We start from the raw sequence: 18,800 nt of genomic DNA on the forward strand, positions 1-18,800 counted from the left end.
GGTTTTTTGGACCGTGATTGCGGCGAAAGGAGGAAGAGTTCTCACTCTGCCTCTGTTTTGGAAAACTACAGAGCGGTTACAAATACGCTAAATAATAAACAATGATGGAAGGACTTCTCACCTCAGTAATTACACAATGGATAAATACTCTGTTCCAAGTACAAGCACTATCAACTAAATATATGGAATTTACCAAAAGTAAAACTACTAATTTTTTAGGCTCTGTCCTAACCCCAACCCTTAGGGGCTCTGTCCAATCCCCAACCCTTAGGGGCTCTGTCCTAACCCCAACCCTTAGGGGCTCTGTCCTAACCCCAACCCTTAGGGGCTCTGTCCTATCCGCAACCCTTAGGGGCTCTGTCCTAACCCCAACCCTTAGGGGCTCTGTCCTATCCGCAACCCTTAGGGGCTCTGTCCTAACCCCAACCCTTAGGGGCTCTGTCCTATCCGCAACCCTTAGGGGCTCTGTCCTAACCCTAACCCTTAGGGGCTCTGTCCTATCCGCAACCCTTAGGGGCTCTGTCCTAACCCTAACCCTTAGCTGCTCTGTCCTATCCCCAACCCTTAGGGGCTCTGTCCTAACCCCAACCCTTAGGGGCTCTGTCCTATCCGCAACCCTTAGGGGCTCTGTCCTAACCCTAACCCTTAGGGGCTCTGTCCTATCCGCAACCCTTAGGGGCTCTGTCCTATCCCCAACCCTTAGGGGCTCTGTCCTATCCCCAACCCTTAGCTGCTCTTTCCTAACCCTAACCCTTAGGGGCTCTGTCCTATCCGCAACCCTTAGGGGCTCTGTCCTATCCCCAACCCTTAGGGGCTCTGTCCTATCCCCAACCCTTAGGGGCTCTGTCCTAACCCTAACCCTTAGGGGCTCTGTCCTATCCCCAACCCTTAGGGGCTCTGTCCTATCCCCAACCCTTAGCTGCTCTGTCCTATCCCCAACCCTTAGGGGCTCTGTCCTAACCCTAACCCTTAGGGGCTCCGTCCTATCCCCAACCCTTAGGGGCTCTGTCCTATCCCCAACCCTTAGCTGCTCTGTCCTAACCCCAACCCTTAGGGGCTCTGTCCTATCCCCAACCCTTAGGGGCTCTGTCCTATCCCCAACCCTTAGAGGCTCTGTCCTATCCCCAACCCGTAGCTGCTCTGTCCTAACCCCAACCCTTAGGGGCTCTGTCCTATCCCCAACCCTTAGCTGCTCTGTCCTAACCCTAACCCTTAGGGGCTCTGTCCTATCCCCAAACCCTTAGGTGCTCTGTCCTATCCCCAACCCTTAGGGGCTCTGTCCTATCCCCAACCCTTAGCTGCTCTGTCCTATCCCCAACCCTTAGGGGCTCTGTCCTATCCCCAACCCTTAGCTGCTCTGTCCTAACCCTAACCCTTAGGGGCTCTGTCCTATCCCCAACCCGTAGGGGCTCTGTCCTATCCCCAACCCTTAGGGGCTCTGTCCTATCCCCAACCCTTAGCGGCTCTGTCCTATCCCCAACCCTTAGCGGCTCTGTCCTATCCCCAACCCTTAGCTGCTCTTTCCTAACCCTAACCCTTAGGGGCTCTGTCCTATCCCCAACCCTTAGCTGCTCTTTCCTAACCCTAACCCTTAGGGGCTCTGTCCTATCCGCAACCCTTAGGGGCTCTGTCCTATCCCCAACCCTTAGGGGCTCTGTCCTATCCCCAACCCTTAGCTGCTCTTTCCTAACCCTAACCCTTAGGGGCTCTGTCCTATCCGCAACCCTTAGGGGCTCTGTCCTATCCCCAACCCTTAGGGGCTCTGTCCTATCCCCAACCCTTAGGGGCTCTGTCCTAACCCTAACCCTTAGGGGCTCTGTCCTATCCCCAACCCTTAGGGGCTCTGTCCTATCCCCAACCCTTAGCTGCTCTGTCCTATCCCCAACCCTTAGGGGCTCTGTCCTAACCCTAACCCTTAGGGGCTCCGTCCTATCCCCAACCCTTAGGGGCTCTGTCCTATCCCCAACCCTTAGCTGCTCTGTCCTAACCCCAACCCTTAGGGGCTCTGTCCTATCCCCAACTCTTAGGGGCTCTGTCCTATCCCCAACCCTTAGAGGCTCTGTCCTATCCCCAACCCGTAGCTGCTCTGTCCTAACCCCAACCCTTAGGGGCTCTGTCCTATCCCCAACCCTTAGCTGCTCTGTCCTAACCCTAACCCTTAGGGGCTCTGTCCTATCCCCAACCCTTAGCTGCTCTGTCCTATCCCCAACCCTTAGGGGCTCTGTCCTATCCCCAACCCTTAGCGGCTCTGTCCTATCCCCAACCCTTAGGGGCTCTGTCCTATCCCCAACCCTTAGCTGCTCTGTCCTAACCCCAACCCTTAGGGGCTCTGTCCTATCCCCAACCCGTAGGGGCTCTGTCCTATCCCCAACCCTTAGGCGGCTCTGTCCTATCCCCAACCCTTAGCGGCTCTGTCCTATCCCCAACCCTTAGCGGCTCTGTCCTATCCCCAACCCTTAGGGGCTCTGTCCTATCCCCAACCCTTAGCGACTCTGTCCTATCCCCAACCCTTAGGGGCTCTGTCCTATCCCCAACCCTTAGCTGCTCTGTCCTAACCCTAATCCTTAGGGGCTCTGTCCTATCCCAACCACTTAGCTGCTCTGTCCTATCCCCAACCCTTAGGGGCTCTGTCCTAACCCTAACCCTTAGGGGCTCTGTCGTAACCCTTAGGGCTCTGTCCTATCCCTTAGGGGCTCTGTCCTATCCCCAACCCTTAGCTGCTCTGTCCTAACCCTAACACTTAGGGGCTCTGTCCTATCCCTAACCCTTAGGGGCTCTGTCCTATCCCTTAGGGGCTCTGTCCTATCCCCAACCCTTAGCTGCTCTGTCCTAACCCTAACCCTTAGGGGCTCTGTCCTATCCCCAACCCTTAGGGGCTCTGTCCTATCCCCAACCCTTAGCTGCTCTTTCCTAACCCTAACCCTTAGGGGCTCTGTCCTATCCGCAACCCTTAGGGGCTCTGTCCTATCCCCAACCCTTAGGGGCTCTGTCCTATCCCCAACCCTTAGGGGCTCTGTCCTAACCCTAACCCTTAGGGGCTCTGTCCTATCCCCAACCCTTAGGGGCTCTGTCCTATCCCCAACCCTTAGCTGCTCTGTCCTATCCCCAACCCTTAGGGGCTCTGTCCTAACCCTAACCCTTAGGGGCTCCGTCCTATCCCCAACCCTTAGGGGCTCTGTCCTATCCCCAACCCTTAGCTGCTCTGTCCTAACCCCAACCCTTAGGGGCTCTGTCCCTATCCCCAACTCTTAGGGGCTCTGTCCTATCCCCAACCCTTAGAGGCTCTGTCCTATCCCCAACCCGTAGCTGCTCTGTCCTAACCCCAACCCTTAGGGGCTCTGTCCTATCCCCAACCCTTAGCTGCTCTGTCCTAACCCTAACCCTTAGGGGCTCTGTCCTATCCCCAACCCTTAGCTGCTCTGTCCTATCCCCAACCCTTAGGGGCTCTGTCCTATCCCCAACCCTTAGCTGCTCTGTCCTATCCCCAACCCTTAGGGGCTCTGTCCTATCCCCAACCCTTAGCTGCTCTGTCCTAACCCTAACCCTTAGGGGCTCTGTCCTATCCCCAACCCGTAGGGGCTCTGTCCTATCCCCAACCCTTAGGGGCTCTGTCCTATCCCCAACCCTTAGCGGCTCTGTCCTATCCCCAACCCTTAGCGGCTCTGTCCTATCCCCAACCCTTAGGGGCTCTGTCCTATCCCCAACCCTTAGCGGCTCTGTCCTATCCCCAACCCTTAGGGGCTCTGTCCTATCCCCAACCCTTAGCTGCTCTGTCCTAACCCTAATCCTTAGGGGCTCTGTCCTATCCCCAACTCTTTGCTGCTCTGTCCTATCCCCAACCCTTAGGGGCTCTGTCCTAACCCTAACCCTTAGGGGCTCTGTCCTAACCCTTAGGGGCTCTGTCCTATCCCTTAGGGGCTCTGTCCTATCCCCAACCCTTAGCTGCTCTGTCCTAACCCTAACACTTAGGGGCTCTGTCCTATCCCTAACCCTTAGGGGCTCTGTCCTATCCCTTAGGGGCTCTGTCCTATCCCCAACCCTTAGCTGCTCTGTCCTAACCCTAACCCTTAGGGGCTCTGTCCTATCCCCAACCCTTAGGGGCTCTGTCCTATCCCCAACCCTTAGCTGCTCTTTCCTAACCCTAACCCTTAGGGGCTCTGTCCTATCCGCAACCCTTAGGGGCTCTGTCCTATCCCCAACCCTTAGGGGCTCTGTCCTATCCCCAACCCTTAGGGGCTCTGTCCTAACCCTAACCCTTAGGGGCTCTGTCCTATCCCCAACCCTTAGGGGCTCTGTCCTATCCCCAACCCTTAGCTGCTCTGTCCTATCCCCAACCCTTAGGGGCTCTGTCCTAACCCTAACCCTTAGGGGCTCCGTCCTATCCCCAACCCTTAGGGGCTCTGTCCTATCCCCAACCCTTAGCTGCTCTGTCCTAACCCCAACCCTTAGGGGCTCTGTCCTATCCCCAACTCTTAGGGGCTCTGTCCTATCCCCAACCCTTAGAGGCTCTGTCCTATCCCCAACCCGTAGCTGCTCTGTCCTAACCCCAACCCTTAGGGGCTCTGTCCTATCCCCAACCCTTAGCTGCTCTGTCCTAACCCTAACCCTTAGGGGCTCTGTCCTATCCCCAACCCTTAGCTGCTCTGTCCTATCCCCAACCCTTAGGGGCTCTGTCCTATCCCCAACCCTTAGCTGCTCTGTCCTATCCCCAACCCTTAGGGGCTCTGTCCTATCCCCAACCCTTAGCTGCTCTGTCCTAACCCTAACCCTTAGGGGCTCTGTCCTATCCCCAACCCGTAGGGGCTCTGTCCTATCCCCAACCCTTAGGGGCTCTGTCCTATCCCCAACCCTTAGCGGCTCTGTCCTATCCCCAACCCTTAGCGGCTCTGTCCTATCCCCAACCCTTAGGGGCTCTGTCCTATCCCCAACCCTTAGCGACTCTGTCCTATCCCCAACCCTTAGGGGCTCTGTCCTATCCCCAACCCTTAGCTGCTCTGTCCTAACCCTAATCCTTAGGGGCTCTGTCCTATCCCCAACCCTTAGCTGCTCTGTCCTATCCCCAACCCTTAGGGGCTCTGTCCTAACCCTAACCCTTAGGGGCTCTGTCCTAACCCTTAGGGGCTCTGTCCTATCCCTTAGGGGCTCTGTCCTATCCCCAACCCTTAGCTGCTCTGTCCTAACCCTAACACTTAGGGGCTCTGTCCTATCCCTAACCCTTAGGGGCTCTGTCCTATCCCTTAGGGGCTCTGTCCTATCCCCAACCCTTAGCTGCTCTGTCCTAACCCTAACACTTAGGGGCTCTGTCCTATCCCCAACCCTTAGGGGCTCTGTCCTATCCCCAACCCTTAGCTGCTCTGTCCTATCCCCAACCCTTAGGGGCTCTGTCCTAACCCTAACCCTTAGGGGCTCCGTCCTATCCCCAACCCTTAGGGGCTCTGTCCTATCCCCAACCCTTAGCTGCTCTGTCCTAACCCCAACCCTTAGGGGCTCTGTCCTATCCCCAACCCTTAGGGGCTCTGTCCTATCCCCAACCCTTAGAGGCTCTGTCCTATCCCCAACCCGTAGCTGCTCTGTCCTAACCCCAACCCTTAGGGGCTCTGTCCTATCCCCAACCCTTAGCTGCTCTGTCCTAACCCTAACCCTTAGGGGCTCTGTCCTATCCCCAACCCTTAGCTGCTCTGTCCTATCCCCAACCCTTAGGGGCTCTGTCCTATCCCCAACCCTTAGCTGCTCTGTCCTATCCCCAACCCTTAGGGGCTCTGTCCTATCCCCAACCCTTAGCTGCTCTGTCCTAACCCTAACCCTTAGGGGCTCTGTCCTATCCCCAACCCGTAGGGGCTCTGTTCTATCCCCAACCCTTAGGGGCTCTGTCCTAACCCCAACCCTTAGGGGCTCTGTCCTATCCCCAACCCTTAGCGGCTCTGTCCTATCCCCAACCCTTAGGGGCTCTGTCCTATCCCCAACCCTTAGCTGCTCTGTCCTAACCCTAATCCTTAGGGGCTCTGTCCTATCCCCAACCCTTAGCTGCTCTGTCCTATCCCCAACCCTTAGGGGCTCTGTCCTAACCCTAACCCTTAGGGGCTCTGTCCTAACCCTTAGGGGCTCTGTCCTATCCCTTAGGGGCTCTGTCCTATCCCCAACCCTTAGCTGCTCTGTCCTAACCCTAACACTTAGGGGCTCTGTCCTATCCCTAACCCTTAGGGGCTCTGTCCTATCCCTTAGGGGCTCTGTCCTATCCCCAACCCTTAGCTGCTCTGTCCTAACCCTAACACTTAGGGGCTCTGTCCTATCCCCAACCCTTAGGGGCTCTGTCCTATCCCCAACCCTTAGGGGCTCTGTCCTAACCCCAACCCTTAGGGGCTCTGTCCTATCCCCAACCCTTAGGCGCTCTGTGTTTATGAATATAAAAATATATATATACATATATAAATATATAATATATACATGTATAATTTTTCATTTCACTTTAATGTTGCGGCTGCTAAAGAGGAGCTTGTACATTTTCCCCCTGGAATCAAAAAATTTAGTTTTTAACTCTAATTTATTTGCTAAATTTAACGTTTTTTAATCTACAAAGTAACAATTTATGAAAAAGGTGAAGTGTAAAGTAATATTTACCTCTGAATGTGGAGTGAAAGTACCACTGCAAATATTGTATGTTTACAATATCAGAAGGTTTATTTAAGCATCAAGTACAACAATAAAACATTTCGGTCATACCTTATTTCTTAATCTTTATAAGAAAAAAATCTATAAGAAAGTCTTAATATATTATATAAAGAGGGATCCTTGTTGTTCCTGATCCGATGTGAGGTCAAAGGTCAGGGATGTCGTATGTTTACAGATTGTAAAGCCCTCTGAGGGGAGTTTGATTTGTGATATTGGGCTATATAAAATAAACTGAATTGAATTGAATCATGTTCACTCAATTTAGATTTTTATGATAAGCACATAAACTTTCATTCGAGTCCAAAAAGTAAAAATGCATACAATGGTAAAATAATAAATGAATGCTATTAATAAATAATATAATTTCCATTTGTTTAATATAATAATAAATATAATATATACAATGTAAATAAATGCTCAACTTCTGCAGTTGGGCTGATGAATAAAATCCAGGACCCCGACTGACTCAGACACTTACATCCACACACACATTCATATACACGTTTTACTTTATTATTATGTATCATACTTGATTCAACGTACTCTTATTTGTTTACCATATTTTGTTGTGAATTTTCATATTTTTATTATTTTTAATATAATATATTATGTTATACTATTGTACTGTTTTTATTGTTTTAAAACAGTTGTCACTGGCTAAATTCCCTAAATGCGTGACAATAAACTGTTTGCGATAAAGATTACCATTCGTTTTCAACGTTTTCATGTTTTCGCGATTCCTCGGGAAGTGATCCCTCCTCCTCACGGGAATATCTCTGACACATCGTGACGCCCTTACGTACGACGTACGGCGCTCCTCAAACCAGCCAATCACGTCGCGCGGTTCAAGGAGACTTCCGAACCGCTCGCGCTGCCCGACGTGTGGTTATAAATCCTTCATTTCCTCCGCTTCTTCGTCGCGTCGGCGGGGATCCTTCAACCCGGCGGACATGAACAGCGTCGGGGAGGCCTGCACCGACCTGAAGCGGGACTACGACCAGTGCTTCAACCGCTGGTTCGCGGACAAGTTCCTGAAGGGGGACCGGAGCGGGGACCCGTGCACCGAGACCTTCCGGGAGTACCAGCGGTGCGTGCAGAAGGCCATCCGGGAGAAGGACATCCCGGTGGACGGGGTGGAGTTCATGGGCCCCAACAAGGACAAGCCCGAGAGCTGATGGAGGAGGAGGAGGAGGATGAAGAGGAGGGGGCGGGGCACAGGACAGATCAAGCGACACGGAGAAGATCAATACGGACCGTTCAGGAGGCCCACTGAGCATGCGCAGAGCTGCTGCGGGACGGGGAGTGAAGAGTGCGAGTGCGCGTGCGCGTGCGAGCCCAGAGGATTAATATCGTCTTCTTTTTCTGTACCTGTTTTTCAAACTTTGTTCAATAACATGTTCCATATTTCTTTAAAAAATGTTAACACATTTTTATTAATAATACTTTTTACATTGTTCACACAGGGATTTCACATGTACTAATACTTTTAGGACTATTCTTGGACATTTTCCCCATATTTATTAATTTAAACAATTATAATAATAATACAAACAGGTAGAAACACACTAAGCCAGTGTGTGTGAGTGAGTGTGTGTGTGTGTGTGTGTGTGTGTGTGTGTGTGTGTTGATTTAAAACACAACTGACCCCAGAGCAGTTTCAGTTTATTTGACTTTTTAAAACCCGCTGCTTGTGTTTAATTTAATGATCGTTGGACATTTTATTTAAGATGTTTTATGAACAAAAATAACGAAACATTAACTGGAAAAAATTGATCAATAAAACAATTCAGCCGTTATTTGAGTCATAATTTAGGTGATTTATTTAGTCTTTTACATTTGTTTGTTTATTTGTTTCATTTAACCTTTTTTTAATTAAGAACATATTCTCAGTTTTGTGTTTGTTTATTCAGGATTTCTGCAATATTTTAGTATCTAATAGGATAAAATGTAATTGAGAACATTACTTCATTGACATTTTGATGTTTTAGATAAAATAAGATGGTTTTATTTACAGGATTACAGCTGCAAACAGGTAAAGTGCCAAAGAAAGTAAACAATCTACAATGACTGAATATTATATATGTGTATATATATATATATATATGTGTGTATACATTTTATTTATATACATATATATATGTATATATACACATATACTGTATATGTATATACACATATATACATATGTGTGTATATATATATATATATATATATATATATATATATATATACTTCACTATCTGTGCTTCAGGTGTGTACGTGGCAACATCTTCAGCCCTTACATGGACCACACATGATCTACTTCCTGTTTCTACAGGAACATGATCTACTTCCATGTTCTTCTACTCTGAACACCTGAGCCCAGGTGATATGAAAAGTTAATGACGAGGAAAACTGTCTTTTTAGAAGTCCTTATTAGCATCTGTAATCGTTGTTTATCCTCTGAAAAGTCAGTTGAAGTTCATTCAGGAACTTTTCTGCACTTTCCTCGTTGTGACGTTCACACTTCAGACCCTCGGCCTCCGTCTGTGGACCAAGAAGCAGAGGTGTGTTATTGTGTGCGTGTGTTATTGTGTGTTATTGTGCGTTATTCTGCTGAGAACCAACCCTAAAGCTTCAGAAGGACATGTGGGAGTGCCCCAAGGCTCTAGTTCGGGTTCTCCTCTCTTTCGCTAGCATGTGGTCTATTGGAGCTGATGTTCATGATGTCTATGTGCTTATAATGTACTAATATGTCACACACGCACACATACACACACACACACACACGTTTAAGTACTTTTTAATTTTTTAATTTATTTTATACACTTTATCCACATTTATTCTATTTCTACTCCGTCTGTATATATAATATTCTTCTTGTTTTTACTCTTTTATCTTATTTCTGTTATTATACTACTTTTTAATTACTGTGAGCAATGCTGCTGTAATCCTGTAATTTCCCCACTGAGGGACTAATAAAGGATTATCTTATCTTATCTTATCTTACACACACAAACACGGTTCTTATTCCTCTTGAGTCTGGAGCTGTTTCGGCTTGTTCAGATTTGTGAGTCTCACGCTCTCATTAGTGGCTGTCACTCAAAGACAAGAGATCTTTGAACACACACAGTTTATTTGGGGTCAATCCCCCCCCCCCCCCCCCCCCCCCTCACACACACACACACACACGTGTGTCCAGGAAGTTTGCAAACATAAAGCTGTGATGTATTCAGGTTCACTAACTTTCTTTAGATCTTTGGGCGTGTGTTTGTATTAATTATATCAATGTATCCATTCATATGTTATTAAATGTTATTAGCTGCACAAAGAGATGCCTCTGGTGTTCACACCCATTCGATGTGTGAGACAATAACAATGTAATTAATATGCGTGGAGAAGACAATAACAATGTAATTAATATGCGTGGCTCCTCACGAGGTTCAACTTCACCGCGAGATCTTCAATCCTGGATTTAAATCTGAAACCTTTGTATATGAAAAAACCAGCAGTCGCCCACTCGTCAAGGAGGACTTTGATCTCTTCACCGAAACACTTCAGGGTGGAGCCAAGGGTTTTCTTCTGGAGAGACAGGTGAGAGAGAGAGAGAGACAGGTGAGAGAGAGACAGGTGAGAGAGAGAGACAGGTGAGAGAGAGACAGGTGAGAGAGAGAGACAGGTGAGAGAGAGAGGTGAGAGAGAGAGAGACAGGTGAGAGAGACAGGTGAGAGAGAGACAGGTGAGAGAGAGACAGGTGAGGGAGAGACAGGTGAGGGAGAGAGAGACAGGTGAGAGAGAGAGAGACAGGTGAGAGAAAGAGGTGAGAGAGAGAGAGACAGGTGAGAGAGACAGGTGAGAGAGAGACAGGTGAGAGAGAGACAGGTGAGAGAGAGACAGGTGAGGGAGAGACAGGTGAGGGAGAGAGAGACAGGTGAGAGAAAGACAGGTGAGAGAGAGAGACAGGTGAGAGAGAGACAGGTGAGAGAGAGACAGGTGAGGGAGAGACAGGTGAGAGAGAGAGAGACAGGTGAGAGAAAGACAGGTGAGAGAGAGAGAGACAGGTGAGAGAGAGAGACAGGTGAGAGAAAGACAGGTGAGAGAGAGAGACAGGTGAGAGAGAGAGAGACAGGTGAGAGGGAGAGTTTTCCCTTTTAAATAAACAAATGAACAATGAAACATGGAACCAAGAAACATAGAAACATATAGAAACATAGAAAAAATAGAAACATAGAAACATAGAAACATGGAAACATAAAAACATAGAAACATAGAAACATGGAAACATAAAAACATAGAAACATAGAAACATAGAAACATAGAAACATGGAAACATAAAAACATAGAAACATAGAAACATAGAAACATAGATACATAGAAATGTAGAAACATAGAAACATAGAAACATAGATACATAGATACATAGAAATGTAGAAACATGGAAACATAGAAACATAGAAACATAGAAACATGGAAACATAAAAACATAGAAACATAGAAACATAGAAACATGGAAACATAAAAACATAGAAACATAGAAACATGGAAACATAAAAACATAGAAACATAGAAACATAGAAACATGGAAACATAAAAACATAGAAACATAGAAACATAGAAACATAGATACATAGAAATGTAGAAACATAGAAACATAGATACATAGATACATAGAAATGTAGAAACATGGAAACATAGAAACATAGAAACATAGAAACATGGAAACATAAAAACATAGAAACATAGAAACATAGAAACATGGAAACATAAAAACATAGAAACATAGAAACATGGAAACATAAAAACATAGAAACATGGAAACATGGAAACATAAAAACATAGAAACATAAAAACATAGAAACATAGATACATAGAAACATAGATACATAGAAACATAGAAACATGGAAACATAAAAACATAGAAACATAGAAACATGGAAACATAAAAACATAGAAACATAGAAACATAAAAACATAGAAACATAGAAACATGGAAACATAAAAACATAGAAACATAGAAACATAAAAACATAGAAACATAGAAACATAGAAACATGGAAACATAAAAACATAGAAACATAGAAACATAGAAACATAAAAACATAGATACATAGAAACATAGAAACATAGAAACATGGAAACATAAAAACATAGAAACAGAAACATATAGAAACATAGAAACATGGAAACATAAAAACATAGAAACATAGAAACATAGAAACATAGAAACATGGAAACATAGAAACATAGAAACATGGAAACATAAAAACATAGAAACATGGAAACATGGAAACATAAAAACATAGAAACATAAAAACATAGAAACATAGATACATAGAAACATAGATACATAGAAACATAGAAACATGGAAACATAAAAACATAGAAACATAGAAACATGGAAACATAAAAACATAGAAACATAGAAACATAAAAACATAGAAACATAGAAACATGGAAACATTAAAACATAGAAACATAGAAACATAAAAACATAGAAACATAGAAACATAGAAACATGGAAACATAAAAACATAGAAACATAGAAACATAAAAACATAGATCCATAGAAACATAGAAACATAGAAACATGGAAACATAAAAACATAGAAACATAGAAACATGAAAACATAAAAACAAAGAAACAAAGAAACATAGAAACATGGAAACATAAAAACATAGAAACATAGAAACATGGAAACATAAAAACATAGAAACATAGAAACATAGAAACATGGAAACATAAAAACATAGAAACATAAAAACATGGAAACATAAAAACATAGAAACATGGAAACATAGAAACATAGAAACATAGAAACATGGAAACATAAAAACATAGAAACATAGAAACATAGAAACATGGAAACATAAAAACATAGAAACATAGAAACATGGAAACATAAAAACATAGAAACATGGAAACATGGAAACATAAAAACATAGAAACATAAAAACATAGAAACATAGATACATAGAAACATAGATACATAGAAACATAGAAACATGGAAACATAAAAACATAGAAACATAGAAACATGGAAACATAAAAACATAGAAACATAGAAACATGGAAACATAAAAACATAGAAACATAGAAACATAAAAACATAGAAACATTGAAACATAAAAACATAGAAACATAGAAACATAAAAACATAGAAACATAGAAACATGGAAACATAAAAACATAGAAACATAGAAACATAGAAACATAAAAACATAGAAACATAGAAACATAGATACATAGAAACATAGAAACATAGAAACATAGAAACATGGAAACATAAAAACATAGAAACATAGATACATAGATACATAGAAACATAGAAACATAGAAACATGGAAACATAAAAACATAGAAACATAGAAACATAGATACATAGATACATAGAAACATGGAAACATAAAAACATAGAAACATAGATAGATAGAAACATGGAAACATAAAAACATAGATACATAGAAACATAGAAACATGTAATAATGAAGGAAAGTTAAATATCTTCAACAGTAAATTAAATTTCAACATATAAAAACAGTTAAAGATGGTTTATTAATATTTAGTAGCTATTCCTTGTAACTCTTATAGTTAATGTGAGTTTGTATAAGTTGTGTATTGTGTGTTTTTATTTGTATCAATAAGGAACCAGAGGACATGATCTCATCAATGATTTGTCTTTTATGAACAATATCAGAATGTAGAAACGTAGAAACATAGAAACAGAAACATAGAAACATAAAAACATAGAAACATAGAAACGTAGAAACGTAGAAACGTAGAAACGTGGAAACATCGAAACGTAGAAACGTAGAAACGTAGAAATGTAGAAACGTAGAAACATAGAAACATGGAAACATAGAAACATAGAAACATAGAAATATAAATAGATAGAAAAGTAGAAACGTAGAAACGTAGAAACGTAGAAACGTGGAAACATGGAAACATAGAAACATAGAAACGTAGAAATGTAGAAACGTAGAAACATAGAAACATAGAAATATAAATAGATAGAAACGTAGAAACGTAGAAACGTAGAAACGTAGAAATGTGGAAACATGGAAACATAGAAACATAGAAACATAGAAACATAGAAATATAGATACATAGAAATATAGATACATAGAAACGTAGAAACATAGAAACATAGAAACGTAGAAACGTAGAAACATAGAAACATAGAAACATGGAAACATGGAAACATAGAAACATAAAAACATAGAAACATAGAAACATAGAAACATATTAAACGTATGAAAAAGAAACATAGAAACGTAGAAACGTAGAAACATAGAAACATAGAAACATAGAAACATAGAAACATAGAAACATATCAAACGTATGAAACAGAAACATAGAAACATGGAAACATAGAAACGTGGAAACATGGAAACATAGAAACGTGGAAACATGGAAATGTAGAAACGTAGAAACATAGAAACGTAGAAACGTAGAAATGTAGAAATGTAGAAAAGTAGAAACGTAGAAACGTAGAAACGTAGAAATGTAGAAACGTGGAAACATGGAAACATAGAAACAGAAACATAGAAACATAGAAACATGGAAACATAGAAACGTAGAAACGTAGAAATGTAGAAACGTGGAAACATGGAAACATGGAAACAGAAACATAGAAACATAGAAACAAAATAAACGTATGAAACAGAAACATAGAAACATAAAAACATAGAAACGTAGAAACGTAGAAACGTAGAAACATGGAAACGTAGAAACGTAGAAACATAAAAACATGGAAACATGGAAACATAGAAACATGGAAACATAGAAACATAGAAACATAGAAATATAGATACATAGAAATATAGATACATAGAAACGTAGAAACGTAGAAACGTAGAAACATAGAAACATGGAAACATAGAAACATAGAAACATAGAAATATAGATACATAGAAATATAGATACATAGAAATATAGATACATAGAAACGTAGAAACGTAGAAACGTAGAAACATGGAAACGTAGAAACGTAGAAACATAGAAACATGGAAACATGAAAACATAGAAACATGGAAACATAGAAACATAGAAACATAGAAATATAGATACATAGAAATATAGATACATAGAAACGTAGAAACGTAGAAACATAGAAACATGGAAACATAGAAACATAGAAACATAGAAATATAGATACATAGAAATATAGATACATAGAAATATAGATACATAGAAACGTAGAAACGTAGAAACATAGAAACATAGAAACATAGAAACATAGAAACATGGAAACATAGAAACATAGAAACATATCAAACGTATGAAACAGAAACATAGAAACATGGAAACATAGAAACATAGAAACATAGAAACATTAAACGTACGAAACAGAAACATAGAAACATAGAAACATGGAAACATAAAAACATAGAAACATAGAAACATATTAAACGTATGAAACAGAAACATAGAAACATGGAAACATAGATACATAGAAACATAGAAACATAGAAACATAGATACATAGAAATGTAGAAACATAGAAACATAGAAACATAGATACATAGAAATGTAGAAACATGGAAACATAGAAACATAGAAACATAGAAACATGGAAACATAAAAACATAGAAACATAGAAACATAGAAACATGGAAACATAAAAACATAGAAACATAGAAACATAGAAACATAGATACATAGAAATGTAGAAACATAGAAACATAGAAACATAGAAACATAGAAACATAGAAACATAGATACATAGAAATGTAGAAACATGGAAACATAGAAACATAGAAACATAGAAACATGGAAACATAAAAACATAGAAACATAGAAACATAGAAACATGGAAACATAAAAACATAGAAACATAGAAACATGGAAACATAAAAACATAGAAACATGGAAACATGGAAACATAAAAACATAGAAACATAAAAACATAGAAACATAGATACATAGAAACATAGATACATAGAAACATAGAAACATGGAAACATAAAAACATAGAAACATAGAAACATGGAAACATAAAAACATAGAAACATAGAAACATAAAAACATAGAAACATAGAAACATAAAAACATAAAAACATAGAAACATAGAAACATAAAAACATAGAAACATAGAAACATAGAAACATGGAAACATAAAAACATAGAAACATAGAAACATAGAAACATAAAAACATAGAAACATAGAAACATAGAAACATAGAAACATAGAAACATGGAAACATAAAAACATAGAAACATAGATACATAGATACATAGAAACATAGAAACATAGAAACATGGAAACATAAAAACATAGAAACATAGAAACATAGATACATAGATACATAGACACATGGAAACATAAAAACATAGAAACATAGATACATAGAAACATGGAAACATAAAAACATAGATACATAGAAACATAGAAACATGTAATAATGAAGGAAAGTTAAATATCTTCAACAGTAAATTAAATTTCAACATATAAAAACAGTTAAAGATGGTTTATTAATATTTAGTAGCTATTCCTTGTAACTCTTATAGTTAATGTGAGTTTGTATAAGTTGTGTATTGTGTGTTTTTATTTGTATCAATAAGGAACCAGAGGACATGATCTCATCAATGATTTGTCTTTTATGAACAATATCAGACGAGCTCTTACCTCATAGTCGAGGACGGAGGGCGTGTAGAGTCTAGAACACAGCTCCTTCTGGGGGGAGAACGTCACACACACACACACACACACACACACACACACACACACACACACACACACACACCAATATCAGGTGGAACCAGGACTATAATCAGGAGGAACCAGGACTATAATCAGGAGGAACCAGGACTATAATCAGGAGGAACCAGGACTATAATCAGGAGGAACCAGGACTATATTCAGGTGGAAACAGGACTATAATCAAGAGGAACCAGGACTAAAATCAGGTGGAAACAGGACTATAATCAGGTGGAACCAGGACTATAATCAGGTGGAACCAGGACTATAATCAGGAGGAACCAGGACTATAATCAGCTGGAACCAGGACTATTATCAGGAGGAACCAGGACTATAATCAGGAGGAACCAGGACTATAATCAGGAGGAACCAGGACTATAATCAGGAGGAACCAGGACTATAATCAGGTGGAAACAGGACTATAATCAGGTGGAACCAGGACTATAATCAGGAGGAACCAGGACTATAATCAGGTGGAAACAGGACTATCATCAGGAGGAACCAGGACTATAATCAGGAGGAACCAGGACTATAATCAGGTGGAAACAGGACTATAATCAGGAGGAACCAGGACTATAATCAGGAGGAACCAGGACTATAATCAGGTGGAAACAGGACTATAATCAGGAGGAACCAGGACTATAATCAGGAGGAACCAGGACTATAATCAGGAGGAACCAGGACTATAATCAGGAGGAACCAGGACTATAATCAGGTGGAAACAGGACTATAATCAGGAGGAACCAGGACTATAATCAGGAGGAACCAGGACTATAATCAGGTGGAACCAGGACTATAATCAGGAGGAACCAGGACTATAATCAGCTGGAACCAGGACTATAATCAGCTGGAACCAGGACTATAATCAGGAGGAACCAGGACTATAATCAGGTGGAAACAGGACTATAATCAGGAGGAACCAGGACTATAATCAGGTGGAAACAGGACTATAATCAGGTGGAACCAGGACTATAATCAGGAGGAACCAGGACTATAATCAGCTGGAACCAGGACTATAATCAGCTGGAACCAGGACTATAATCAGGAGGAACCAGGACTATAATCAGGTGGAAACAGGACTATAATCAGGAGGAACCAGGACTATAATCAGGTGGAAACAGGACTATAATCAGGAGGAACCATGACTATAATCAGGAGGAACCAGGACTATAATCAGGTGGAACCAGGACTATAATCAGGAGGAACCAGGACTATAATCAGAAGGAACCAGGACTATAATCAGGAGGAACCAGGACTATAATCAGGAGGAACCAGGACTATAATCAGGAGGAACCAGGACTATAATCAGGTGGAACCAGGACTATAATCAGGAGGAACCAGGACTATACTCAGGAGGAACCAGGACTATAATCAGCTGGAACCAGGACTATAATCAGGAGGAACCAGGACTATAATCAGCTGGAACCAGGACTATAATCAGGAGGAACCAGGACTATAATCAGGAGGAAACAGGACTATAATCAGGAGGAACCAGGACTATAATCAGGTGGAAACAGGACTATAATCAGGAGGAACCAGGACTATAATCAGGTGGAACCAGGACTATAATCAGGAGGAACCAGGACTATAATCAGGTGGAAACAGGACTATAATCAGGAGGAACCAGGACTATAATCAGGAGGAACCAGGACTATAATCAGGTGGAACCAGGACTATAATCAGGAGGAACCAGGACTATAATCAGGAGGAACCAGGACTATAAATACATCTACACATACATCTGAATGTATAACTCTGTAATGTCCAGCCAGAGATCACGAGTCTGACACATGTACCGGTATGAACTGGTATGAACTGGTATGAACTGGTATGAACTGGTATCCCAGTAGGACAGACGAAGAGGGGGCTCCTACCTGCTGGGGGGCTTTTTTGATGAGGTTCCGGACCCGGAGGAGGAGGTCCTGGGTGCAGAGTCTGGCTGCCGGTCGCGGAGGCAGGAGGAGGAGGAGCAGGCAGATGAGACCCAGGTGCACATTGGCCGAGGCGGACCTCCCTCTGCCCCGCATCCAGATCCCCGTCAGCGGCCCGCCGGGCCCTCAGGGTTCTGCCTGGAGGCCCACATCCAGAACCACAGGGGCTTTGTGAGGCTCCGTGGAGCTCCCTGATCAGGAGGCCCCGAAACCAGCCGAGGAAATCCGGACGGCTTCCTCAGCCTCCAGCGACTGCCGAGGAGCCCACGAGCAAAGACCCACAGCAAAGACCGGGCTGGAGGAGTCAGAACAGGAACTGACCGGATTCACACTCCTTCAGATCCTCCTCCAGGAGGACCATACGTGAACATCAAAGAAACGCCACAAACCGAATTGGTGGTGATTTGTCTCTTCAGTCCCGTAACCGAGGAGCAAGAAGGAGGAGAAGAAGAACCGAGGAGCAAGGAGGAGAAGAACCGTGGAGCAAGAAGGAGGAGAAGAAGAACCGAGGAGCAAGGAGGAG

The 18,800-nt window shown here is 42.6% G+C and overlaps 2 protein-coding genes across 3 annotated transcripts; one reads left to right on the top strand and one right to left on the bottom strand.

Moving 5' to 3' along the window:
* Positions 1-7,499: 7,499 nt before the first annotated feature.
* On the top strand, positions 7,500-8,733 carry triap1 (TP53 regulated inhibitor of apoptosis 1). The gene has a single exon (XM_034548050.1). The coding sequence runs from the start codon at positions 7,620-7,622 to the stop codon at positions 7,842-7,844; it is 225 nt and encodes a 74-aa protein (XP_034403941.1). The 5' UTR covers positions 7,500-7,619; the 3' UTR covers positions 7,845-8,733.
* A 232-nt stretch (positions 8,734-8,965) lies between these two features.
* On the bottom strand, positions 8,966-18,542 carry il15l (interleukin 15, like). 2 transcript variants are annotated; one of them, XM_034548045.1, is made up of 4 exons: positions 18,221-18,542; positions 16,275-16,322; positions 10,137-10,230; positions 8,966-9,195 (listed from the first exon to the last, which is right to left on the bottom strand). In XM_034548045.1, the coding sequence occupies exons 1-4, from the start codon at positions 18,371-18,373 to the stop codon at positions 9,170-9,172; spliced, it is 321 nt and encodes a 106-aa protein (XP_034403936.1). In that variant the 5' UTR covers positions 18,374-18,542; the 3' UTR covers positions 8,966-9,169. The 2 variants fall into 2 exon arrangements, with proteins under 2 accessions (XP_034403936.1, XP_034403935.1); XM_034548044.1 differs by having other exon boundaries at positions 10,087-10,230.
* Positions 18,543-18,800: the final 258 nt, after the last annotated feature.

The sequence above is a fragment of the Cyclopterus lumpus genome, chromosome 13 (genome assembly GCF_009769545.1).
Source record: "Cyclopterus lumpus isolate fCycLum1 chromosome 13, fCycLum1.pri, whole genome shotgun sequence".
Classification (NCBI taxonomy): Eukaryota; Metazoa; Chordata; class Actinopteri; order Perciformes; family Cyclopteridae; genus Cyclopterus; species Cyclopterus lumpus.

Excerpts from the sequence above, each read along its gene's own strand:
- triap1 (XM_034548050.1), top strand. The coding sequence starts at position 7,620 with ATGAACAGCGTCGGGGAGGCCTGCACCGACCTGAAGCGGGACTACGAC.
- il15l (XM_034548044.1), bottom strand. The coding sequence starts at position 18,373 with ATGCGGGGCAGAGGGAGGTCCGCCTCGGCCAATGTGCACCTGGGTCTC. Across the intron at positions 16,323-18,220 it reads TCAAAAAAGCCCCCCAGCAG|AAGGAGCTGTGTTCTAGACT; the intron begins GTAGGAGCCCCC and ends TTCTCCCCCCAG. Across the intron at positions 9,196-10,086 it reads TCGCGGTGAAGTTGAACCTC|ACGGAGGCCGAGGGTCTGAA; the intron begins GTGAGGAGCCAC and ends CTTGGTCCACAG.